General features: G+C 36.8%; 4 protein-coding genes across 9 annotated transcripts in view; all 4 read left to right on the top strand.

Annotated features, from left to right (window-relative positions):
• Positions 1-1,710, top strand: part of LOC117621626 — a 2,387-nt gene extending 677 nt beyond the window's left edge. Inside the window, exons 3-6 of the mRNA XM_034352193.1 lie at positions 10-1,100; positions 1,171-1,303; positions 1,394-1,449; positions 1,582-1,710. Coding sequence (XP_034208084.1) covers positions 10-1,100; positions 1,171-1,303; positions 1,394-1,449; positions 1,582-1,710 — 1,409 coding nt within the window. The remainder of the gene's footprint in view (positions 1-9; positions 1,101-1,170; positions 1,304-1,393; positions 1,450-1,581) is intronic.
• Positions 1,711-4,706: 2,996 nt separating this feature from the next.
• Positions 4,707-15,718, top strand: LOC117621246 (topless-related protein 4-like). Of its 6 annotated transcripts, none has more exons than XM_034351604.1 (26): positions 4,707-4,898; positions 5,088-5,197; positions 5,441-5,620; positions 5,693-5,806; positions 6,993-7,151; positions 7,269-7,473; positions 7,569-7,683; positions 8,993-9,045; positions 9,428-9,548; positions 9,664-9,773; positions 9,857-9,926; positions 10,132-10,205; positions 10,403-10,498; positions 10,578-10,673; positions 11,337-11,464; positions 11,575-11,809; positions 11,905-12,069; positions 12,163-12,258; positions 12,485-12,619; positions 12,981-13,091; positions 13,186-13,371; positions 13,472-13,600; positions 13,684-13,779; positions 14,466-14,654; positions 14,905-15,071; positions 15,170-15,718. In XM_034351604.1, exons 2-26 carry the CDS (start codon positions 5,109-5,111, stop codon positions 15,360-15,362), a joined length of 3,312 nt encoding a protein of 1,103 aa, XP_034207495.1. In that variant the 5' UTR covers positions 4,707-4,898; positions 5,088-5,108; the 3' UTR covers positions 15,363-15,718. The 6 variants fall into 6 exon arrangements, with proteins under 6 accessions (XP_034207495.1, XP_034207496.1, XP_034207493.1 ...); XM_034351603.1 differs by having other exon boundaries at positions 4,715-4,837; XM_034351605.1 differs by having other exon boundaries at positions 4,707-5,197; positions 7,569-7,659.
• Positions 15,719-16,981: 1,263 nt separating this feature from the next.
• Positions 16,982-18,594, top strand: LOC117622808 (SNF1-related protein kinase regulatory subunit gamma-like PV42a). Its single transcript, XM_034353586.1, has 3 exons — positions 16,982-17,479; positions 17,630-17,993; positions 18,080-18,594. Exons 1-3 carry the CDS (start codon positions 17,022-17,024, stop codon positions 18,425-18,427), a joined length of 1,170 nt encoding a protein of 389 aa, XP_034209477.1. The 5' UTR covers positions 16,982-17,021; the 3' UTR covers positions 18,428-18,594.
• Positions 18,595-22,519: 3,925 nt separating this feature from the next.
• On the top strand, positions 22,520-24,437 carry LOC117622287 (phosphatidylcholine:diacylglycerol cholinephosphotransferase 1-like). The gene is made up of 3 exons (XM_034352915.1): positions 22,520-23,018; positions 23,661-23,798; positions 23,900-24,437. Exons 1-3 carry the CDS (start codon positions 22,614-22,616, stop codon positions 24,215-24,217), a joined length of 861 nt encoding a protein of 286 aa, XP_034208806.1. The 5' UTR covers positions 22,520-22,613; the 3' UTR covers positions 24,218-24,437.
• The last annotated feature ends 490 nt before the right edge of the window (positions 24,438-24,927 follow it).

Genomic DNA, 24,927 nt, shown 5'->3' with positions numbered 1-24,927 from the left:
CTTATGCAGTTGTTGAGATTGAAAGCAAACAATCGTGGATCTGGTTTCTTAGGCTGCTGATTGAAGATCTAAAGATTACAAATGGTTTGTCATATGTCTTCATTAGCGACAAGCAAAAGGGACTCATACCTGCAATTGAGACTCTACTTCCAACTGTAGAGCACAGGATGTGTGTTAGACACTTATATAATAACTTTAGATCATCACACTCTGGTGTTGCTCTAAAACACATATTGTGGGCTGCAGCAAGAGCCACAACTATGCCTTGGTGGGAAGCAGAAATGGAAAATATGAAACAAGAGGATGAGGAAGCGTGGGAATGGCTCAGTAAGAGACCTGCAAAGAATTGGAGTAGATCTCACTTTGATACACGGTTTAAGTGTGATATGTTGTTGAACAATCTTTGTGAAAGTTTCAATTCAGCAATAGTAGATGCAAGAGATCAGTCCATTTTGACTTGCTTGGAGAGGATAAGAGTTCTTGTGATGCTTAGGATGGCAAATAGAAGGGCTGCATGTCCGAAATGGAAACATCCAGTTGGGCCAAGAATCTTCAAGATAATTGAGAAAAACAAGTTAGATGCCTCCACATGCATTCCTCGACTGGCAGGCTTGCAAACATATCAAGTGACCCACATGTATGGTGGAGAATTTGTTGTGGATCTTAGGGCAAGGACATGTTCTTGTCGGAGGTGGGATTTATGTGGGATACCATGTGGCCATGCAATTTCTGCAATTTTTCAAAGGGATGAAAGCCCCATTGATTATGTGGATGAATGTTACAAGCCTGCAACTTATATGAAGTCATATGGACCAATGATTTATCCCATCCCTTCAATGGATCAATGGGCTAAATCTGGGCATCCTCCAATACATCCCCCAACTGTTAGGGTACAGCCAGGAAGGCCCAAAAAAACTAGGTCCAAAGAACCTGCTGAAATTGTGGTACCACCACCCCCCCCACCACATCCAATGCCTCCAAATTATGTTCAACCAAGAGACAAGCTTAGAAGACTTTTTATTAAGATCACATGTAGGAGATGTGGTCAAAGTGGCCATAATAGGGCAACTTGTGACAGACATAGCTCAGAAAAGCAACAGGTAATTATTTATTATGCAAATTTAGAGTTGTTACATGTTTTGGAAGTAATAATTATTTGTGCTCTTGCAGGCAAATGCATCTTTTGCCCAAAAAGAGGTCCACACTGAGGGAGGGGCAGTTAGAGTGAGGGGCAGAGGCCGAGGAAGAGGAATAGCCAATAAGGCTCCAGCTGTTGCAAAAGAAGTTGCTACTTCTTCACAAAGTATACGTTTTTTGGGGTATTTTTCTTCAAATATGTTGTCTCACAAATCTGCAATTTAGTTGCGAACTTATATTGGTCCTCTTTGTTTAGGTGGCAAGAGGTATAAGAGGTTGGCCAAGAAGTATGCTAAGAGATATGGGAAAAAGGTTGGATAGAGGAACAGGAAGATCTAACGAGGCTCCAGCTGTTGCAACTGAAGTTGCTACTTCTTCACAACAAAGTGTATGTTGTTTGAGGTTTATTTTTCAAATATGGTCACTTATTTTTTTGCAATATAGTTCAGAACTTATATTGGTCCTCTTTCTTTAGTTGGCAAGAGGTGTGGGAAGAGGTTTGCCAAGAACTATGGTCAGAGGTTTGGCAAGAGGTTTGGCAAGAGGAGGAACATTCAAAAGGGCTGCTATTAGAAGAGAAACATTCAAAAGGCCTACAGAAGTTCTATCACAACCATAATCATTCACAAGGCAGGGGGAATCATATATATTTTGTGTAATTTGGGATGTGGATTTTGTTCAGGATATGCATTGTGGTTATGTAAAGGCCCTGCATTTTGGCTTACAGTACAAACAATAGGATCACAGCTTTTGGGATGTTATTTTGTGGATTTACACTCTGCCTTTTGGTTTAGGTTCTGTAATTTCAGATGTAATTTTATGGAATCACAGCTTGTGGATTAGAATTGACTCTACATATTGGTAATGGAATTGGTTTATGCTGTGCAATTTGGTTATGAAATTGGTTTTCGCTATGGGATTGGTTTTTGGTTATAGAATTGGTATTCATTTCTGGAATTGGTGTGGTTTTGGTTCTGGAATTGGTATTCATTTCTGGAATTGGTGTGGTTTTGGTTATGGAATTGTTTTACCTAAAATACTCCACAAACTATTTCATAGCTAACAAACACCACATTACATTCATAGCTAACAAACACCACATTACATTCATACCTCTAATCCCATTACAAACCTAAAAGGCCATTACAGACCTAACATTCATAGCTAAATCTTTCTACTCATCACAAAAATTACAAACAAACACCATGAAAGGATCAAAGCAAACCCCAATTTCAATTGTCTCTGTCTACTCCATTCCAATTCCTTTTTTCCTTCAATAACAACACACACTTTCTCTTCCAATTTTTTCTTCTCTACTTCCACTAATCTCAGTTGCTCATCTCTTGCTCTAATTTCTTCCTCCATACCTCTGAGTCTTCTAAGCAATCCAGGAAGCACTTCCTTTCCTCTTGGACATGTTTCATTATCCAGCCATTCAAAGAAATGATGTCTTGTTTGGCTATTCTGCACATCATTTGTTACACACAATCAATCAGAGCCCAGCACACCATTCAATTCTTCACTTAAACAAAACAAAACCCTTACTCTATCTTACCCGATTTTGGTCGCATGCCTCAAACCTTCTTCCCGGGTTCAGATCTGTCCATGAAGTGCGCCGTTTAATCTTCATCCCACAAAAGCAATACCCATTTGATCGAGTTGAATTTGTTGAGCTTTCAGACATCGCTACCTTCATTGAAGAAGAAGCTGAATTCATCGAATGACGCCTCTGTCGCTTCAAGAATTAGCTATTATACATAATTTGGACAGTTTTACCCTTAAATTTCACGACAACATTGACGGAACCTAACGGTTGGATCAAATGGCCAATTAACATAGAGTTTAAGTATCATTTGGACTAATAATTTAATTTAGGGACCAAAATGTACCACGCATACAAGTTTGAGGACCATTTGTGCAATTTACCCATTATAGGAAAGTGACCTTTTATTATAAGAGAAGAATTGTTACTATTTATTGTGGAATACGACTTAACATTAAATTTTGAGTCGTAAAAAAAAATGAATAAATGTTTCAAAAAGATTTGGTGGTTATTTTGTGGTTGGCATTTAAATTTCTACATGCGCACATATATAAGTTGCCAGTTAATTAAAATAGTATACTCACCATTTTGCACCTAAATCGAACTTAGAGCATGTCCACCCCAAAAGGTTAAGGTTAAGGCAATGGCTGCCACTATAACTTTATTTATTTTTTATTTTTTTATACTTTAAACTATTAATTTTGATAAGCTTTTTAGATAATATTTTCGGTTGCCACGTGTCACTATTTATTATAAAATTATCACCTCAAATTTCAGATAACATTTTTAGATAAAATTTTCGGATAAAATTTTTGGTTGCCACATATCCATCATTTTTCAGAAAAGATTTTCGGATGAGAATCTAGGTTGCCACGTGTCTTATTCCAAATAAAATTTTCGGATATTCATTAAAAAAAATTATAATATCAGATTTCAGATAAGATTTTCACCCTCTAAAATTAATTCAGTTACATAAAATTGACATTCTAAAATAATAAATAAAAAGATAATAAATATTATTAACAAAAACGAGTAAGACATCAATTTATCAATAAGATCAAATATTTTTTTGATTACATGATGGACTCCTTTGAAAAACATTGGCGCAACGTCACGTGTCTCATGTCAGATAAGATTTTCAGATATTTAAAAAATATATATATAATTTCAAATTTCAGATAAAAATTTTACCCTCTAAAATTGCGCCATGTGTCATCTCTATCTTTTAAATCCCTCCGTAAAACTACACTATCAACTCATACCTCTCACTCTCACACCATATCTTATATATTCTGTCATTTCTCTGATTTTAGAAAACACATTCTACTCTCAATGTCAAACTTGAGGAGGGTGTTGGAGAGGCAAGAGCAAGAAGAGGAAGAAATTCAACGTAGACATGCTGATGAAGATCGAGATGCCGATAAAGAAGATGAATAAATGCTTGTAGCAGTGTTGTATATGCTTAATCAATCAAGGCAACACCGCCGTCGTCGTGCTCCAAATGGGGACAGACGTAGGGAGTCTCGGGGTAAGAATTTCTTGGAAGATTACTTTATCTCAAATTCGTTATATCCTGTTTCTAAATTCGAGAGAGATATAGAATGCAGCCACATTTGCTCAAAAAAATCATGCATGATATTTATAATTACGACACATACTTCATTCAGAAGTATGATGCTGTTGGAGTTTTGGGTCTTTTTCTGGAGCAAAAACTTATAACAACTTTGCGAATACTTGCTTATGGGACATCTGTAAAGCATGTGGATGATATTGCAAGAATGAAAAATAGTGTACTCATCATTTTGCACCTAAGTTCGATTTAGAGTATAACTTTGTCCAGAATGCCACGTACGCGATTTACACACAACCCCACTACTATTGTAGAAAATTTGCAAATGTGCCCCGACCCGATTCTTGTGCTGACAACATATTTTCCGTATGAAAAGAGCAAGAAAGACACAAAATTAAAATAAAAAAACACAAAAACGCAAAAGGAAACCCCACACAGGGAGCACCTATAAAACCATCCAAACCCCAAACGCCAACCCCAACCCCTCAATACCTTTCCATTCTTGGTCTCTGTTCTTCAACACACACTCTCTCTCCTTCTCATTTTCTCTCTCTTCAAGTCTTGATCTGTAACTCTCACTGAAGAAGGTGCGTCTATACGAACGAACACTCACGTATTGTATGTCTGTGATATACGCATGCGCGTGAGGTATTGGAGTGACTGGTTGTATAGGTTTGGTGGTTCTGTGTCTGCATGTCTCCGTTTGTGTGTCTCTTCTGTGTGAGATTCGTCTGGCGTGTATGGAACTGAGAATTTGAGGAATTGAATTGGGTGAGTGAAATTTGGGGGAGAATTTGAATTTAGAACCCTAATTTTGATTGTTTTGGTGGTTATTAGTTTATCGGAGGAACGCGAACCATGACGTTGTTGGACAGAGAGCTCGTTTTTCTCATACTCCAGTACTTAAATGAAGCGAATGAAGGGAAATACAAGGACACTGTTCACAGGTGAGTGAGTTTGTTCTTTTGCTTCTTTATATTCGTTGGTTCGTACGTAGTCTTGTTTATTTTGTTCATTGGCCCTCGTCTTTGGGTTTGCTTGGTTGCCAAGAAAATTGAGAAAATGGAAGGGAGGTAAGGAAGATCGTTTTTGCACCTTTTTTTTCGTCAGTTTTGGAAACATAGTTGAAATGGAACTTATATTGTTTGGTTTATACTGAGTGAGGTTCTCGTGTCTGTGTCTGAATGAAGGTTGGAAAAAGATTCAGGGTATTTCTTCAATATGAGGTATTTTGAGGATTGCGTGAACAATGGTGAATGGGATGAGGCGGACAGTTACCTGAGTGGATTTTGTAAGGTTGATGAAAGTAGATACTCAACGAAGATTTTCTTTGAGATTCGGAAACAAAAGTACTTTGAGGCCCTTGACAGGTAAGCTCTTTGTTTGATTTGGGAACAAAAATACTTTGTCGTGGCTTTGTTATAACTTTGTCTTTAATGCAGGCATGACTATGCTAGAGCTGTCGATATTCTTCAGAAGGATTTAAAAGTTTTCTCGACAATCGACGAAGAGAGGTTTAAGGAAATGACCCTGCTTCTGTCGTTGGGGAATTTTAGGTGTGTTGGGTATTTCTTTTGTGATTAATTTGGTGTGGAGTCAAATTTATTCTCCTGTTAAATAATTCATGACTCATGACCATGCATAAGACATGCTATTGTAAAAAAATCATGACCATGCATGTTGTGGCGTCAAATTTATGCTCTTATATGATTGATTTGGTTTGTGGCATCAAAGTCTTTATTTATGCTGTTATAGATAAAGCTTTGATTGTGTCCTATTTGTGCCTTGATTGTGTCATTCATAACATCTGCCCATGTTTGTGAAACTCCCCCTTTTTCTTTTGACCAAGTAGAAAATATGGAAAATTCTTAAGAGTTAGATATGTCGAAGGCAGAAGAATGGAATTGTTGGGTCATTGAAACTGATAGTTACAGACAAGTGAGAATCATGTACCAAATCATGTGATACAATTTCAGGCTGTTAGTTCCAGTTTTTATGAAATAATTATGCCAAATTTGGGTTACCGAAATGAAATAGTTGGCAGTAGGGGTTTCATGACTTTAGTTGTGAATGCAAGTAACTCAAATCTTAAATTGTCTGTTTTATCTAAATACGTTATAAGTGGCTATTTCTCAAATGCTAGACTCCATAGAGCAGAATTATAGAAATACCACCTGAGCTCTAGGAAGAGAAGAAACTAAAATGAATTGAGGACATCATAAATATTTAGCATGAAGTAATGCTCTGCCTTTAATACACTTCTTTAGGTCCGGATATCAGACACCCAATTCAGTTGTCTTGGTGTCCATTTGTTGCATGTTGTGACTGCTTATATTTGTGCATTTCCTTTGGATTCAAAACCGAAATGACCAATTCTACATTTCTATTGTAGCTTGTTACCTAAAGATAGATAATGATTGAACTGAGACATAATGGTTTATATGTTAAAATCTTTGAAAGCGAAAACAATTCTTCCAATAGACAAAGAGGAGTTGACCTAAAATGATGAATTTATTAGAGTGTAAGTCATTTTTTCTTCCTTCATTGTTATATAACACTGCCTTTATCTTGCTTGGATGTCGAAGGCAACCAGTGTGTACTTTGAAGTGTGCTTGCTCCAAAAGTTCTGTTTTGTGCTTGTTTGCTTAGTTCTTTGTCCACTATGTTTATTTTATATTTTTTTTTGGTTGAAGTTTCTCAGTAACCTGCATTCTCTTTTCTTTTCATTTAAAAAAAAACCAGGGAGAATGAGGAACTGTCAGATTATGGTGATATTAAGTCTGCCAGGGCTGTTATACTTACTGAAGTAAAAAAGATAATTGAGGCAAGTCCACTTTTCCGTGATAAGCTGCAATTACCCAAGTTAAAGAACTCAAGGCTGAGTACACTGATCAATCAGGGGTAATTCGAACAAAAGTTATCTACATAATCTTTTGCTCTTTCTTTTTTCAATTAAAAATTATGGGGATGTGAAAGTTTTTTGTCATCTGAAGTCATTTTATGTAATGTTTGTTGCAGTTTAAATTGGCAGCATCACCTTTGCAATAATCCTAGGCCAAACCCTGACTTTAAAACTCTATTTTCGGACCATAGTTGTGGACATATTGCTTGTGCTCCTTCCCCTGCAATTAACCCTATAATGGGATCCATTGCTAAAGTAGGTGGTTTCCCCAGTTCAAGAAAAAAAAAAGTAGGTGGCTTCCCACCAATACGTGCTCATGGTGTAAGTCTGTATACAAAATTTACATTTGGTGTATAAGGAAGTAGTTTTCTGAAGAACTCCTATTTGTATGTTTATTTAATATATGTGATTTTCAGCCATTTCAGCCACCTCTTACAACATCTCTCTCTGGATGGACAGCTAACCCGTCCTCTGTTCCGCACCAAACAGTTTCTGCCGGACCAAGAGGTCTAACAGTTCCCAATAATGCATGTATGATTGCTTTTGATTTTGTTTAGTCAATTTTTTTATAACATTTTCTCTATGTTTGTGGATTTATTGCTGATTGTGCTATATTACTAGGAAATCTTACAAATTTATGGATATAACTTATAGGGTAAATAAACAGTTTTGCTAGTGGTAAATTAGATGAATTTTTTGTTTTTTCGGGTCATTATGGGGTGCGATATTAAATGAATAAAATGTATATAAAGTACAGTATACCTCTAGATAAGCAATATTAGTTTTGACTTTGAACGTGATTAAATATTTTATTGCGGACGTTGTGAAGGAATAATTGGTATAAGTTGCAGTTCATTTGATATTTACATTGTATTTCTGTTAGAATAAGTCATAATGCAATAAGCACGACTTTGCAAATGTCAAACATACACAATGTTGTCTTAAACTAGTAAATTGAAACCAATAATGATTTGGCAATACGAGATGGAGTTGTCTTAATATCATGATCCCTATAAATTCAAGCTTTGCTTAATGATAGAAATATGAAGAACCCATTATTGTTGACTCTATGGGCTTTTGAATTTAATGTTGTGATGCTGTCTGTTAAATGCTTAACATCCCAGTTTGTAAAATCCATAAAAATCAAGGGGAAAACAGGAAAAACTAAAAACTCTTTATGGAATTGAAATTGGTTGTGGTGTTTCGAGGCCCCAACCAGATCACAAGGATGGCTGAATATGTTATGAAGTAAGAGGTTGATGTGGAGAGGTTTTACCAACAAGCAATCTTTTAAATGCGATTCATGGGTGTTCTGATATTGACAGGGTTAAGAGTGAAACTGATCGGTGGCCCATGTCTGGCTTAGGTTTGTTGGTAACATTCGGTGACCTTGAATTGTACTTAGGATTAGTTGAGAATTTTGGTATTGAGATAGTTTGTACAGTCTACCATTGCCCCTTGTATTGTTTTTTTTTTCTTTTCTGTCAGTTGAATTGCTTCTTGGTTGTTGAATTATTTAAGGGGATTGTATGACACGTCGTGATGTTCCTTTGCCTGTGTTTCATATATATGTTAGACTTGTTAGTGAATAGGGTCTTCCCTGATCACAATCATCAGATACTTGCCAATCACTCTTCTTTTGCTTGAACGATTTTGTTCCCACAATCACATTATATGGTTCCCCTGGAATGATTTTTTTTAAAATTATTTTCATTCAAATTTCGCTTTTCCAACTAAGTTATAGTTTCCTTTTTGCATTTATTTGGTACGGTAGCATCTTTGCTAAAGCACGCTAGGACTCCTCCCACTAATAACCCAAGAATGGACTATCAAATTGCAGATTCTAAACACGTGTCCAAGAAGAGATCAAGACCTTTGGGGACGCCAGATAAGGTTTCTTTATCAAAATGTTTATGTACTGCTGTTTTCTAAATTTATATATGGTCACTCACTCTTTTTCAATCAGTATTTAACTGATTATGTCTTTTGGCAATACCTTTTGTAGTTTACTTTTTTTAAAAGTGAGAATATCAATATTTCACTTTTGTTGTTTTTTTTTTTTACTTTTCTCACTATTTCTTATTGAAATAAGATTTTGAAACTAGCTTAGTTGTAAGTGTGCCTTTTCAATGTGCAATATGGTGGGTGAAATTGTTGCTATGTCCTTGGTGCCTTAACTGTTTGAATTTATCTTTCTCGCACCGTAACTTCCCTTTTGCATTTTCGGGCCAATAATATGTCTGTTAATGTCTTTCCACACACATATCCTGGCCAGAGCCATGCCGATACCCTTCAGTCTTCTGAGGACTTGCCGAAGACTGTTATTGTCAGTTTGAGTCAAGGTTCAGCTGTCAAGAGCATGGACTTTCATCCAGTGCAACAGACTCTGCTTCTCGGTTTGCTCATGCTGCTTAATGAATCTTTTGTCTTTAATCTTATGTTTTCAGTCAATGTCTAATTGTATGGTTTCTGGATTGAAGTTTTATTCATTTGTTTTTCTTCCAAATTCAGTTGGAACAAATATTGGCGATATAACAATTTGGGAGGTAGGCAGCAGAGAGAGGCTTGTTTCTCGGAATTTTGAGATTTGGGACCTTGATGCATGTTCAATGGCTCTGCAGGTTTAATGCCCTTGGTTTTGTTCTTTTCCTACCCTCTATCTTTTCCCACCAATAAAACTAATACTTTTCATGTCTTCTGATAGGCATCTGTGGCTTTTGAATACACTGCATCAGTCAATCGTGTTATCTGGAGTCCTGATGGTTCCCATATTGGTATGTAAGGGGATTTACTTCCTATTGTTCATTTTATTTTCCAAACTGATAGAATATTTGTATATATATTCTAGGCACGAGAAAAAATACATTACAAGTTCTGGTCATGGGTAAAATTTTCTTAATGAAGTGGGGGAAAATGGTTGAAGTTCACAAATCATGTTATTATCATTAGTTTTTGTTATTAAGCCAACTTCTGTTTCAGGTATTGGATATTCCAAGAGTGTAGTGCACGTATATTCCTATCATGGTGCTGATGATTTACGGAACCAGCTAGAGGTTGTTTTTCTCTTTTTATTTTTTTGATTTCATTTAAGTGGCTTATGAATTTTAAAATTGTGATCGCTAGTAGGTTTCTTGGCCTTCTGCAGCTATCAGTTAATTAATTAAATTTTGTTTTTAAGACTCTAATTACTTATGTGCTGATTGGATTTATATATATATATATATTATATTTTCAAATGAAATTCTTCCAGATTGATGCTCATGTTGGTGAAGTTAATGATCTTGCCTTTACTCACCTAAACAAACAATTATGCATCATAAGTTGTGGAGAGGACAAGACCATCAAGGTTTGGTTTGTATGGCATTTTCCTTCAATGCTATTGGCAAGGCTATGGCCTGCAATCATCAAGGTTCACCTCTATACAGGTCTGGGATGCTATCACTGGCAATAAGCTGTATAGTTTTGAAGGTCATGAAGCACCAGTTTATTCTGTGTGCGCACAGATGAAGGAAAACACTCAGGTGCTTAGTTTGGTTATTACCATTGGTTTTACTCTTGATAGTTATTGCTTTCCTTGAAGTATTTGATTTGAGTTTTGTTTTATGGTTAGAGGCATCAAAAGCTTACTTCTAATCTAAGTTCTAATGGCAAGTCTTGTTTTGGTCAAGGGTATTCCTGTTAACCTTAGCTATTGCTGAGGTGAACTTGTGTGTATAGTGAAATTTGTAAAGGAAAGGAAATCATTTTTGTGGTTTCCACAAACCCCGTCCTCTGTTTTTTTCCTTGTATAAAATGTCTTTTAATGCACATTGGCATATTAAGAAAGAGATACATACAGCTTCCTGATGTTTATTTACAGTCCTTACTTACTTTACCCTTAAGATGTGCTTGTGGAAAAGCCTTTTATAAAGTCTCTATGATCCCTGCAAGTATAGCAAATCATCTAAGAAATCAGTTTTCTTTGTTCCTTTGGCTACCATGGAATCTCAGTCCATTTCACCAGCTGGAAAATTGTACATTCATTATTGTACCAATTTAGCGTTTCTTCCATGCTGTTTTGAACTGTTTGGAAACAGTTTTTCAAACCTAACTGTTGTTTTTGATCCTTAGACATCTTTCTCTCATTTGGTTCTTGTTTTTGTTTTTTGTTGTAATACTCAGTGGATGTTTTCTTTCTGCATCAGTTCATCTTCTCTACAGCCATTGATGGGAAAATCAAGGCATGGCTCTATGATAACTTAGGTTCAAGAGTTGATTATCATGCTCCAGGCCATTCGTTCACAAGAATTGTCTATAGTACTGATGGAACGAGGTACTGTATTGTTTTGTTGTTCCATCAAGTGTTCTAATTTTCGTATCATATAACTTCTTCAATGTGAGTTCTTGATTGCTTAAGTATTCCTATTATTGTGAAAATCATAGGTTATTCTCATGTGGGACTAATAAAGAAGGAGAATCATACATTGTGGAATGGGATGAAACCCAGGGGGCTGTAAAGCGAACATATAATGGGCTTGGGAAGCAAACTCTGGGGGTCATGCAGTTTGATACGACCAAGAACCGATTCTTGGCTGCTGGTGATGAGTTCCAAATTAAATTTTGGGACATGGACAATGTGAACCTGTTGAATGCTACTAATGCGGAGGGTGGATTACCGGTAATGGTCACAGAGGGCTATCTTCATGATGTTCACTGTCATATTTCAAGGTTATTGTTAACTTTAAAACTACATTTACCTTTGATATCTGTTAGGCTTCTCCTTGTTTGCGATTTAACAAGGAAGGAATTATGTTGGCTGTTTCAACAAATGAGAATGGTATTAAAGTACTTGCAAATGCCGATGGTGTTCGACTTTTGCGGTCAATTGAGAATCGTGCAGTTGATGCCTCTGGGATGGCTTCCGGAAATGCTGTGAAGGTTTTTTGTTCTATCAGATATATGAAATGACCAAAAATGTAAAAGTGACCCAAAATGTTGACACTGTTGTTAAATGAATTACTTATGCTGCAGGGACCCATAATTGGCACATTTGGTGCTTCCGGTTCTGTTCATGGAACAAACAATGGGGTTGCAGATAGAAGTCAAATGTCTACAGTAGTTGGTCTGGTAAATTTTGATTGTTCTATCATAAGTGTTACTAGAATATAATTTGTCAAGATGGAAGAAAACACTTTGTGTATCCTTTAGGAAAACCTGCATAATCTATTTTCTAAGTTGTTTACGCACTACTGGACATTCTTTATTAACTTTGATGTTGTGTGCATGCTTTAAATTCTTATTTGAGCTACGCTTCCTTTTGTGAGGTTCACAAATGCTGACTTAAAATTTTTAGAATGGAGATGCTCGAAGTTTGGACAAGAATTCAAGGGTTGCTGAGGAGTTAGAGAAACCTAAAACTTGGAAGCTAACTGAAGTTAATGAACCATCTCTTCTTCGTTCCATACGGCTTCCCGATGCTTTGAACCTGGTGAATTTTGGACCCATATATTTACATTTACATCCCTGTAAATTCTATTTGGGTTGTAATACATATAAATCATCTCTGTATATGAAGTGGGTTGATAAGTTCTGGTCATAAGAAATGCTTCAGTCCCTTAGCAGGTTTTAACCTCAGCCTAGGCACTGAGGGTTCTTTGAGTTTTGAGAGAATGATGTAGGGAATGTAATACATGTAATTTTTCAGGCTAAGTTCAAGCTTAGAAATATTTGAGGGGATAGAGTTTTGCAATACATGTTTCTTGGACTATTTTGTACACTGACGTAGTACTTGTTTTATTATTTTTATTATTTTTGAATCCATCTTTAAATCTTTTTGTTCTCCAATTCAGATTGTTAGGTTGATATATGCAAACTCAGGAGGGTCTATATTGGCATTGACACATACTGGGGTACACCGACTTTGGAAATGGCAGAAGAATGAGCAGAATGTTTTGGGAAAAGTATGGTTTGTTCTTAAGGCAAATCTTCCTTAAGTTATTTTGTCCTTTTAAATTTTCTCAATCTTTTCCTGTATAAATGCTTTTGGTACTGTAGGCAACTACCACTGTGCCGCCTCTGTTATGGCAACCTCGCAGTGGTATATTGATGATGACCAATGATATAATCGATAGAAATCTTGAAGATTCGGTTCCTTCTTGCCTTGCTCTTTCCAATAATGATTCTTATGCTGTGTCAGCATCAGGAGGGAAAATTTCTCTTTTTAATACGGTGACATTCAAGGTAATGTTATATTAGGATTGTACCTTGGGTGCAATTGGTTGGATACATAATCCTTTGGCTGATGATTTTTCATCATTTTTTCCTTCTACCAAAATTGCAGACATTGGCAACCTTTATGCCTCCACCACCTGCAGCAACATTTGTTGCTTTCCATCCTGTGGACAATAACATTATTGCCGTGGGCATGGAGGATTCTACAATTCACTTGTTCCATGTCCCGATTGACACTGTAGGTAGCACAAACTGAAGACTTTTTTCAGTTAGTAGATTTTCAAATTATAGATAGTGATTTTGTTTCTCTTTTTTACTCAGGTCAAGTACAAGATCAAAGGTCATCAGAAGAGAGTGACTGGCCTGGCCTTCTCCACTGTTCTGAATGTTCTTGTATCATCAGGAGCTGATTCTCAGGTATGCTTCATAAAAGTAGGATATAATCTATGTGCCATGCTGCTCTGTGTGTGTGTGTGTGTGTGGGTAGTGATGCACTGGAATTTTGAAAGTTTATAGATACCGAGTGCTCATTTTTTATAGAGATTTATGCATAAGTTTCAGTGTAGAGCTCTTTAGACTTTGCATACCTGCCTTTTGTGTATGTAAGACAAATATGTAATGGATAGGACTGCTGCTAGCATCTTTACCACATGAAATGAGCAAGCGCTATAAACTAAATATGTTTTCAATATGCAATCTATTGTTTTCTATAGAACTATAGAAGATATTATGATCACCATACCAGATTTCCTGTTTGTCTAGATTTAGTAGTAGATTGAGCCAAGATTGCTTTTATTGTTAAAAGATGACACACTACATGACGTTGTAAATAGGGCGCAGAAAAACTATAATCGCTCATGAAGCAACTTTTCTAATATATCAATGTTATTAAATTATGCTGTGAAATATGTAATATTTCACAATAGGCAATGAAATCTGTAATTTTTCTTTTTTCATCTTTATGTTCAATATTGTTGTTGGTAAGCTGTGCTGCAAGTTCTCCTTGAAAGGGGGCTATATTCCTCTTTTCTGTTGGACATAATTTCACCCATAGGTGGAGTCACATGATGTATGAATTGCTGATAAAGTTTTCTTTACTAAAGCTGTGTGTGTGGAGTCTGGACGGATGGGCAAAGCAGGCTGGTATGTTCTTGCAGATTCCCACTGGTCGCATGCTTACACCTCTTGCTCAGACCCGAGTTCAATTTCACCAAGATCTGATACATCTGCTGGCAGTACATGAAACTCAAATAGCCATATATGAAGCATCAAAATTGGAGTGCCTTAAGAAGGTCTCTGGGGCCTTCTTTTCTTTTTTAATTCTTAGTTGATAGTCTTTAATTTCAGTTATTAAATATTTCTAAAGTTCAGGTACTCGTAAAACTTCGTCTTTTGTACTTAAATGTAACTGTCTTGTAAACCTGTTGAACCATTTCATGAGTTTTCAGGTTTTGTATTCTAATGTTTGAAGAATAGTTAGAGCTTGATTTCTAGTAGTTTATGAGGTGATTAATATATATATTTTTTGGTTGGCTGTGACAGTGGGTGCCACGACAATCTCTTGGTCCTATCACAGATGCTACATATTCCTGTGATTGTGAGTCAATCTATGCAAGCTTTGAGGATGCTAGTGTATTTGTTCTAACTGCCTCCACGCTACGAACCAGATGTCGGATAAGCTCTGCTGCATATATAACGTCCAATCCCAGGTATGTCTTATGGTTACCGATGCTTTTAAACAAGGGCGCGCACACACAAACACTATTTTCTTCACCATCTTATTACTAATTATTCTATTATTTGACAGCGCGAGGGTGTACCCTGCTGTAGTTGCGGCTCATCCATCTGAGCCTAATCAGTTTGCGGTTGGACTCACTGATGGGGGGGTTGTTGTTATGGAGCCACCAGAATCAGAGGAGACGTGGGGCACTATGCCTCCAGTTGAGAATGCAGGCCCTAGTGCCGGCGCTGCAGCTGGTTTGGATCAACAGCAAAGGTGATAGTGATCTTGAGGCATTCAACTAATGACTGATTTTGATCCACAATTTAATTCAAGTGGATCTACAAATTTTTAGGTCGCAGAGAGTGTAGGGTTTAGGCTTTTGGTGAATAGGTCTTAGCTAGGGTTACATGACCGCTGATCATATTTTGGGGAATTCCCTTCATATACATAACCAAAAAGAGAAGGTAGATAGATGTTCATATCATCATACAAGAGACGTCAGGAGAAGAGCACCTGTTGTTACTACACGCTAATGAATTTGGCTATTACAGGGCTTTGTTACCAATTGTACAGTGAAAAAGTTCTGGCCTTTTGTTTCTTTCTTTTTAGTTATTCAATGTTTGTTTGTCTTCATATTTAACTGATTAGCAAAGGGCCCGTTGATAAGTTGATAACTATTTCAATTTTAATTTTAATTTTTTTTTTTTGGTATAGTTATTTTTTGGGTGTCAAGTATAGAGGGAAAAGCGAGAGAATGGAAGTGGGAATGAGAGTGAAGATGAGATTGAGATGGAAGATGAGAGAAGAAGATGAGAAGGAGGAGTAATAACAAAAGTGCAAACAAAAACTGAAATCTATTTGAAATTGTTTTCACTTTTAAGTTTTTGTTTTCACTTTTGTTACTCTTCCCTTCCATCTTCCCCTCTCATCTCTAGCACAAAAAATGAAAACTAAAAAGTAAAAACAAAAATTGAAATGATTATCAAGCGGATCTTAAAGAACACAGTTTTCTTCAATAAAATATTAATATGAGAAAAATAATAACTAATTACGTACTAAGTGGCTTTCATCCATGAATGGAATTTGTATGACAAATCTGAAGTCTTATGCTAAATATGTGGCTCCTGAACCAAAAATTTCTTTTTCTTTCCTCACATAGCATTTTATGTTGTGACATTATTAATTTAAACCATTGATCAAGATATGATGATTTTCTCTCTGACTATTAATGAAGAGAAAATGTTCACATTTACAATTTACGTATGGGTATGATGATTTTCTCTCTCAGACTATTAGGGAAGAGAAAATGTTCACACATTGCAATTTACATATGGAGTGCTACTATTTGTATGGTTGTGCCACATTTACTGATCACATTGTTGATCACCTCTCTAATACAGGTAAATCTCACATACACTGATGGGACTCATCTCTATTAGAGATGTGGTCGGTAAATATAGTACAAAATAACAATGTCTTCAATGAATATATGACAAATAGCATTATTGATTACATATGTATGTTCGAATTTCCAAATGACCAAACAAAATTTTATGGTTAACAATGTAAACTATCTTTACTTAAAAATTTATGGGATCTTCAATTGGAGATGATGTTTAGGAAGGCTAAGTACACTCCTTGAGCAGCAGTAGCTACTTTCCAAGGAATTGCTGACAAAGAGGCCCTCTATTTGAATTGTTGTCTTTCACTTTCAGTTGGTGTTCCTGATCATCACACGTATGCCAACAAGCCCTATCCATTCTCATAACGTGGCTACACAAGCACAGTCATGCAACAGCGGCAGCTCCTACTTTTGACACGTAGCATCAACTCCAAAGCACCCTCTTTCGTATGTAAATACCAATAAAACCACCTCCCTCTCTTCCATTTTCCTCAGTTTCCTCTCCAAATTCAATATTAAAAAGAAAGATTAAATATGCAGCAAACAATGGAGCACAGCACCGCCAAGCACTACTCTGAGGCTGATCAGAGTACTCAACGGCTAAGAGACAAGAAACTAGGGGACTTGATGGTGAACAAGCGCAGGCTCGTGGAGGTGCCGTACACGGCGTCCTTGGCCCACACCATGAACACCTTGGTGGCGAACAAGGTGCTGGCGGTGCCCGTGGCGGCACCGCCGGGCCAGTGGATTGGAGCCGGGGGCTCCATGATCATGGAAGCTGACAAGCACACGGGGACTGTGCGGAAGCACTACATAGGGTTGTGCACCATGCTTGATCTATTGGCTCATATTGCTGGGAATGAAGATCAGTTGATGGATGAAGGAGTTCATGATGGGTTTGATCTTGATCAGAAGATGTCGGTGCCGGTGTCTTCGATCATAGGGCACTGCCTTGAGGGTTTAAGCCTGTGGACTCTAAACCCCAACACAAGGTGGACTAATTTCTTTGTAAGCTCTAATAATGTAATTAGTATGACATATGATCGATATAGGTAGGAGGTCATTAGATTAATAAAATAATTATATTGTATTAATTAAATGGACTTATTTTAATGTTTACTTGTTTTAAGTCCCAACTTCAGCATCCTAGACTGTATGGAAGTGTTTAGCAAAGGAATACACCGTGCTTTGGTACCCGTAGACAGCCACTTGGACAACGTCTCTGGAGTTGAACTTGTAGAGTCTGCTTCCAGCTACCGAATGCTCACCCAGATGGATGTGTTGAGGTTTGTGAAGGAACATGGCAGCTCCGGATCAGAACTCGACAACATCATGTCGAGCACGGTATCGGATTTGGGAGCTGTCACGGAGAGAGTTTTCACCATTACTGACCGCACAAAGGTCATTGATGCCATCAAGTGCATGCGGATAGCTTTGCTAAACGCGGTTCCGATTGTAAGGTCCTCGGATACGGACAATGAAGAAGATCACAAGCAGCTTGTAAATGTATGTCTCTTTGAGCCTTAAAAACACCTTCTTCCGGTATGGAATTGGGATATGAACTATCATAAATGTATGTCCTTTGACTGCAGGGCAGAGGAAGGCAAGCTATAGGGACATTTTCGGCAACAGATTTGAGGGGCTGCCACTTCGCGACGCTGCAAACATGGTTGCCGATGAGTGCTCTGGATTACACCGAGACGGTTTTGGCAAACCCTCTATTGGCAGCATTCAATAATGCAGCAGGAAGTCCAACAACAAGGGAGCTGGTGGCATGCCGAGCTGATTCATCCTTAGGTGAAGTGATTGACAAGGTGGTCTCCAAACATGTGCACCGACTTTGGGTTGTGGATCAACAAGGTTTGCTCAAGGGGCTCATTTCCCTCACAGACATAATTAGAGTGTTGAGGCTTGCAATACTGTCTGAACAAAACGCCTAATAACCATCTGAGAGGGAGGGAGGGGTTAGATTTTGTGTAATATTTTCCTGTTTTTGTATAAATGTTGTGTTTCCTTCGCATGGATGCTACTTGCTATTGCTATATAATATTATACACACTATCTTATCAGAATTTTTTTTATAACAAAAAAATTACGAGTATGCAGAAGGGTTTTGTACATACCCGACGGGTCACAGATATGAGGTCATTATAACTCATAGTCAACATTTAAAGACCCATTTGACCGATAACCCAATTTATAGTCATCAAACTTATCTAGGGTTGTCACTCTTGTCAATCATGGAATTTTCAATTTTAGCTATATTATTTACTTTTAAAAAAAAAAATATACATGTGTTACGAGTTCCTTTTTCGGGATCTCCTCATCTCTTCCTTCTTGGCTCATCAAATTTTCTTAAGTTACATTTTTTTTTTCTTCATATTTTATAATTCTTAACAATTGGAGGAATCGGTGGTCCATTCCGAATCAAAGGAACAATTTCATCGGCTTTGATCTTCCCTTTATTGAGTCATTGTACAGTGGGAGCTCTATATGGCCATAAAGTAAGGTCTTATCTCTTAATCTTGGATCAGAATAACTAGTATTTTATCTCTTAATCTTGAATCAGGATAACTAATTTGATCAAACGGCTAAGAAATAATGTCTCATCTAAGGGCCATAAATAAGACTTTCACTATAGAATTCTTGCCTCTTTATTATGTGTCGGTAAAGTAAGGTCTTATCTCTTAATCTTGGATCAGGATAACTAATTTGATCAAACGGCTAAGAAATAATGTCTCATCTAAAGGCCATAAATAAGACTTTCACTATAAAATTCTTGCCCCTAAATCCTTGCCCCTTTCTCTCACTATTCCATATACAAGTTGGATAGTTGATTGAGAATTAAAACAAGAAATTGGCTCTTTATAGTCATTAAAATGAATTTGATTGTTGAATCGCCCATCAAAGACACTTTGTAGGTTTGCTAGAATAATTACTTGAACATAATTTGAAGAAGCACTGCAGTAAATAAGCTTTAAAAAAAAAAAATGCTAGCAACCTTCTCTGTAATTTTTTCTTTTGGATCTTCTCCATTCTTCTGATGACATGTGTTATTTCTTTATCAATTAAAACAATATCATTAATTACATTAAAAAATATTAATTATATTTTCATATCTGCCCTTGATAAAAATTAAAGCGTTTATACAAGTTTTGGCTCTCTTTGAGTATGCATTTCTCCCCCCATTTTCACTCTTAATTCTTAAGTAAAATTAAAAAGAAATAAACTAAAAAATTAAATGAAAATCAAACTACCCAGCAACAATTTCCGACCCTCACAGCCACGCATCTTACCCAATTTGACGGCAACCCTCCCTCCTCACTGTCAGTAACGTCGATTAGCAATGGTCCAAACTAATCTAGTTCCACCAACTCAACAAATTTTTTTTTTTAAAATAAGAAAACTTGCATATTGAAGACCTCATCAAGATGATAAATGAAAAATTAAAGGATGATAATTTTTATTGAGATATTTGGGGTTTTGATTTGGAATGAATTGAAGGTGTCAGATTAGATATCGGTTTCCTGCTCATGGATTGAAGGCCCACCTTCTCTCATGTTGAGAGAGAGAGAGAGAGAGAGATGACATTTGGCTGGCGGTGAGGAAAGGGAGGTCGCCATCGGGTTGGGGTGGATGGGTGGATGGGGAAGGGTTGGGTCTGCTTTCTGGGTTGTTTTTTCTTTCGTTTTGTTTTTTGTTTTTGTTTTTAATTTGGACTTAACACATTTAAGGTTAAGGATAAACTTGAAAAACAAAAAATAAGTTACCTCATATATTAATTATATTATTTTAAGTATAACAAAAGTGACACATATCATTAGAAAAAGAGAGAAAATTCAAAACAGAATATTAGAGAGAAAGTTACTAGCATTTCCTAAAAAATAAAACACACACAACTCACTTCCTCAATGTGGGTGGGGACCCCTCCACCACTTTCCTTCTCTTTTTTATCATTTGTTTTAATAATTAAAGCTAAAATTTAGAACACATAAAAAAATGAAAAATATATGCTTTTTTAAATAAACATATTTTCATAGCTAGATTGACTATTATTATTATATTATTGGAATAATAATAATATTGATTATGACCGTGTTAGACTAATATCCATTTTTAATATCCAGTTTTAGCTGCCATTGTAAGAGATCTGCTTGCAATTTCAGTATCTACAGTTGCCTCAGAATCTACTTTTAACACAGGAAGGAGAGCAATTAACTCATTTCGTAGTTCCTTGAGTCCTACTATGGTTGAGGTTTTAATTTGTACACAAAATTAGTTGAAGTCCACTTCAATATCTTTAAAAGTTGAGCCCACCATTGAGGAGATGGGGTTTTTATGAAACCATTGAGTCAGGCATATATATTTTTCTTGATTAATTGCTTATAACGTGAGTATTATTGTGCTAAAGCTAAATATATGATTATGTATATTTTTTATATAGAAATGCAGAGATGAAATGCTAATGTGCCTGTGCACATTTTCACTGATTGATTATCTATTGATGTCCAACCTTGCTGGTCTTATTCATTTCTTATTTTGATAATCTTGTATCCTAAAATTTGTGTTCATTGAAACTGCTTTTATGTGCAGTATGGGGACATGCTGGAAACTGGGCAGCCTTTAATTAAATGGAAATTATGAACTTGTATTTTGGGCAGCTTTTCATTTCTTAGTTTTATCATCTTGTATTCATTTCTTATGAACTTTATAATGTTTGTTTTGATGTGTGAATTTATATGCATGCTAGAAACTGGACAACTTTTGATTAAATGGAAATTATGAACTTGTATTTTGGGCAACCTTCATTTCTTAGTTTTATTATCTTGTATTCATTTCTTATGAACTTTAGAATGTTAGTTTTGATGGAAATTGTGAACTTAGATGCATGCTGGAAATTGGACAGCCTTTGATTAAATCTAATGTTGTTGGGTTAACCTTTGATGGAATGGAATGATATAGTGGCAAAATGTTAGCATTATAATGTAAGAGCAAGTTGAAAAATGCATGGTTTTGTGTTAGACACAAACCAGCCGAACCAATATGAACCAACTGATTACAAGTGGTTTGGATTGGTTCGGTTTTTATTATGATTTTAGGCTAATTCGAACCAACCGAATGTTATTTTCTTATTGGTTTGGCTGTGGTTTGAGAGTAAAACCGAACCAATCCGCCCACCCCTAATGTTAGTGTGAGAATTACTTCTTCTTTTTTGGGGGTTACCAGGAAGGCCGAAGCCCAAAAAGCCAGAAAACTACACTGGGATAAACCTAACAATGGTCATCTTAGCAATATGATAGAGTCACATTCCACTTCAATTCTTCGAATACTTCATTCTGTTGATCATAATTTTAAGAGTCTCAGAGCTGATAAAAAGCATAGAAAAATAGTGTGGATGATTGATTTATAACTGTATATAGATATATGAAAGGAGTCTCATAACAATGAAGAAAAATTAAGTAAAGAAAATGATTGGCCATCCACTTCCACTAATACACATACCCAACTGAAGTGACTGGTAGTAGTACCCACAAACACGTCAGAAGTAACAACGCGTGAGCACCATATATCCTTTTCATACCACATAGTACACCTTTATTTTTTTAAAGGAAGGCAAGTTTAGGGGGAGTAAGGCTACTCGCACCACCATCAGCGCTAGAACAAGCGCACAACCTCGAATTGAAAGAATTTATACGTAACACCCAATTACTAACTACACAGAGTACACCCTTTCCTCTCCCTCAGATCTCACTCTCTCAACTCTCGACTTCCAGCAACCTTCAACCCATAACTTTTTTCGACCACCAAAGAAAACAAACCGACAACTTTTCTTCTTCTGTTATTTATTTATTGTTTTAATTTTTTTTATATAAACGCTATTTTATTTTAATCTAATTTAAATTATAAAGATACCTACCTTCTATTTTTTATTTTTTATTGGAACCAACACCTGTTCTTTGGAAACTCCGCTCTCCAACCTCGTCTTAAAAACAAAAAGAAATTAAATTAAATATAAATTCTAATTTATATAAATATCACCATATCCACGCCCCCGCAATCTCGCTGCATCAAAAAAGCGCTTCTATCTCGAATCCAATCCCCACATTACTCCAGTTACACCCCAAAATGAACGTCGCCGTTTCAGCCCTCAAGCCTCGGCACAAAAGGGCCTCAAACGGCAAGCCCCTTCACGTCGTTCCCACAAACCACAACTCGGAGGTCCACCAAGTGCAGGACCTGATCATGTCGTCTTCTTCTTCTTCTTTTTCGTCCAAGAAGCTCCGTGTCTACGGCGGCAAGGCCTCCTTCATGACCTGGAGGCTGCATGACGTCCTGCCTGTGGCCAAGCACCATTGGATACCCTGCGTCTTCGCAATGGGCCTCCTCTTCTTCATGGGCGTCGAGTACACGCTCCGAATGGTGCCCTCGTCGTCTCCGCCCTTCGATGTCGGCTTCATCACCACGCGCTCACTCCACCTCCTCTTGGCCTCCAAGCCCAAGCTTAACACCTTGCTCGCTGGTCTTAACACGGTACTAATTTAATTATAATTATCTTTTAAAGAAAAAATTATTATAATTTTTAATATCAGTTCTTTCAATTGACATTGTTTTTGTATTTTTTCTCCCCCTTTCTTGTTCTGGGTTTGTTTTGTCTTGTTATGTTTAGAGTTGTATGGAGAGGTTTTGTGGTGATTTGTGAATTTAACTATTTTGGCAGTTTTGGGCAATTGGGTTTTTGTCATTTTAGAAAGAACCATCACATTTCTGACAGAGGCTGCATTTTATTGTCTTTGTTCTCTGGTCAATGGCTGCAGATTTACATTTATGTATGGGGTATGCTATTTTGCCTTCTGTTTCTACACTGTGAATTTTGGACCACAGATTCAAGCAAAAATCAACTTCATCAATGACCCAGGTCCAAAATTCAGAGTCTGACGAGAACATTTCTGTTAATGTTTTTTCTTTTTTTCTTAAGGCATTGTGATTGATTTTGACTGCATTTTCATTTGAAAACTGTGAGTTAAGTAGATTTCAAAGACTTTGATTATCTTTACAATTTTGGGTTCTCTTTAAATTTTGGGTTCAAAGACATTGGATTTGCTATGCAATTATTGCAAAATTGATGACATTTTGCTGTCCTGTTTTGTGTTTAATTAATCTCTTGTGCTCTAGGTGTTTGTGGGAATGCAGACAACGTATATTGTATGGACATGGCTAGTAGAGGGCCGCCCAAGAGCCACAATCTCAGCTCTCTTCATGTTCACATGCCGGGGCATTCTCGGCTACTCTACCCAACTTCCATTGCCTCAGGTAAACCCCCATCAATATGCATCTACATATCCCACATTTGCTACTTACCAATCTCACATTTTGGGCATTGTGTTTCAAATTTTGTATTGGCAACTTGGCAGGGATTTTTGGGGTCCGGCGCAGACTTCCCAGTTGGCAACGTGTCGTTTTTTCTCTTCTTCTCAGGGCATGTAGCAGGGTCTGTGATTGCATCTTTGGACATGAGGAGAATGCAGAGGTGGGAAATGGCATGGACATTTGATGCACTGAATGTGCTACAAGCACTGAGGTTGCTGGGGACAAGGGGCCACTACACAATAGACTTGGCTGTGGGGGTTGGGGCTGGTTTTCTCTTTGATTCTCTGGCGGGCAAGTATGAAGAAAGCAAGAGATCAAAAGCACCTACAAAAACTGGTACCAAAGAGGCTTTCTTTCTGTGAACAGATGGAATGTTGGCAGGTAGTTTGGAGTAGGAATATGGGTATGTTTTTGGTGCATATTTATTTATGAAACGTCGAAAGGTAAATCTAATTAAGAAAAGAAAACAAAGTAGGTGTTTTGGATTGTATAGAGACAGAGAGAGCTCAATGTACTGGGGCCCTTTTGATGTATTTTGCTTCTTTTTTTCTTCTTTAAAAAATCCCATTCTTCATTTTTTAATTTCCTTTCTACTCTTCTGCACAAGTTCTTCAGGGTGTGTTTGGAAGTAGCTTTGGCAGTGTTAGAAGTGTTTATCGTAGAGGAAGGAAAGTACCCAAAAGTGCTTTATAGGGTTTAGAAGTATTTTCATTGCTTTGGTTAAGTGTGTTTCTCAGTGTGCTATACGTAGCGCTTTCTAGTTAATACAAAAAGTTTTGGGGTTTTCATGATATTTTCGCGTTTCTAATAAAATTGCTACCAACAAATGTGCTATACATAACTCCCAAATATTGTTTCCTTTTTGTCTTTTTGAAATCCAATGACTAAGCTTGCAATTTTTTTTAAGGACCTTTTCTTTTGAGAGGGGTGATAATATACTAAATTTACACACATTACACATATATTAGAACTCGAATTCAAGACCTTTTCCGAAGGAGCATTTGTTTCAAACCACTACAACGGTCACATTTTAAACCCATCACATTGCTAAAGAGATCAACTGGTCAAAAAC

The sequence above is a fragment of the Prunus dulcis genome, chromosome 3 (genome assembly GCF_902201215.1).
Source record: "Prunus dulcis chromosome 3, ALMONDv2, whole genome shotgun sequence".
In the NCBI taxonomy this organism is placed as follows: domain Eukaryota; kingdom Viridiplantae; phylum Streptophyta; class Magnoliopsida; order Rosales; family Rosaceae; genus Prunus; species Prunus dulcis.
Note: the sequence above shows the minus strand (reverse complement) of the source record. Positions and strands in the feature narration are given on the sequence as shown.

Excerpts from the sequence above, each read along its gene's own strand:
- LOC117622808 (XM_034353586.1), top strand. The coding sequence starts at position 17,022 with ATGCAGCAAACAATGGAGCACAGCACCGCCAAGCACTACTCTGAGGCT. Across the intron at positions 17,480-17,629 it reads ACTCTAAACCCCAACACAAG|CATCCTAGACTGTATGGAAG; the intron begins GTGGACTAATTT and ends TCCCAACTTCAG. Across the intron at positions 17,994-18,079 it reads ATCACAAGCAGCTTGTAAAT|GGCAGAGGAAGGCAAGCTAT; the intron begins GTATGTCTCTTT and ends CTTTGACTGCAG.
- LOC117621246 (XM_034351604.1), top strand. The coding sequence starts at position 5,109 with ATGACGTTGTTGGACAGAGAGCTCGTTTTTCTCATACTCCAGTACTTA. Across the intron at positions 7,474-7,568 it reads CACCAATACGTGCTCATGGT|CCATTTCAGCCACCTCTTAC; the intron begins GTAAGTCTGTAT and ends TGTGATTTTCAG. Across the intron at positions 13,372-13,471 it reads TTAATACGGTGACATTCAAG|ACATTGGCAACCTTTATGCC; the intron begins GTAATGTTATAT and ends CCAAAATTGCAG.
- LOC117622287 (XM_034352915.1), top strand. The coding sequence starts at position 22,614 with ATGAACGTCGCCGTTTCAGCCCTCAAGCCTCGGCACAAAAGGGCCTCA. Across the intron at positions 23,019-23,660 it reads TGCTCGCTGGTCTTAACACG|GTGTTTGTGGGAATGCAGAC; the intron begins GTACTAATTTAA and ends CTTGTGCTCTAG. Across the intron at positions 23,799-23,899 it reads CCCAACTTCCATTGCCTCAG|GGATTTTTGGGGTCCGGCGC; the intron begins GTAAACCCCCAT and ends GCAACTTGGCAG.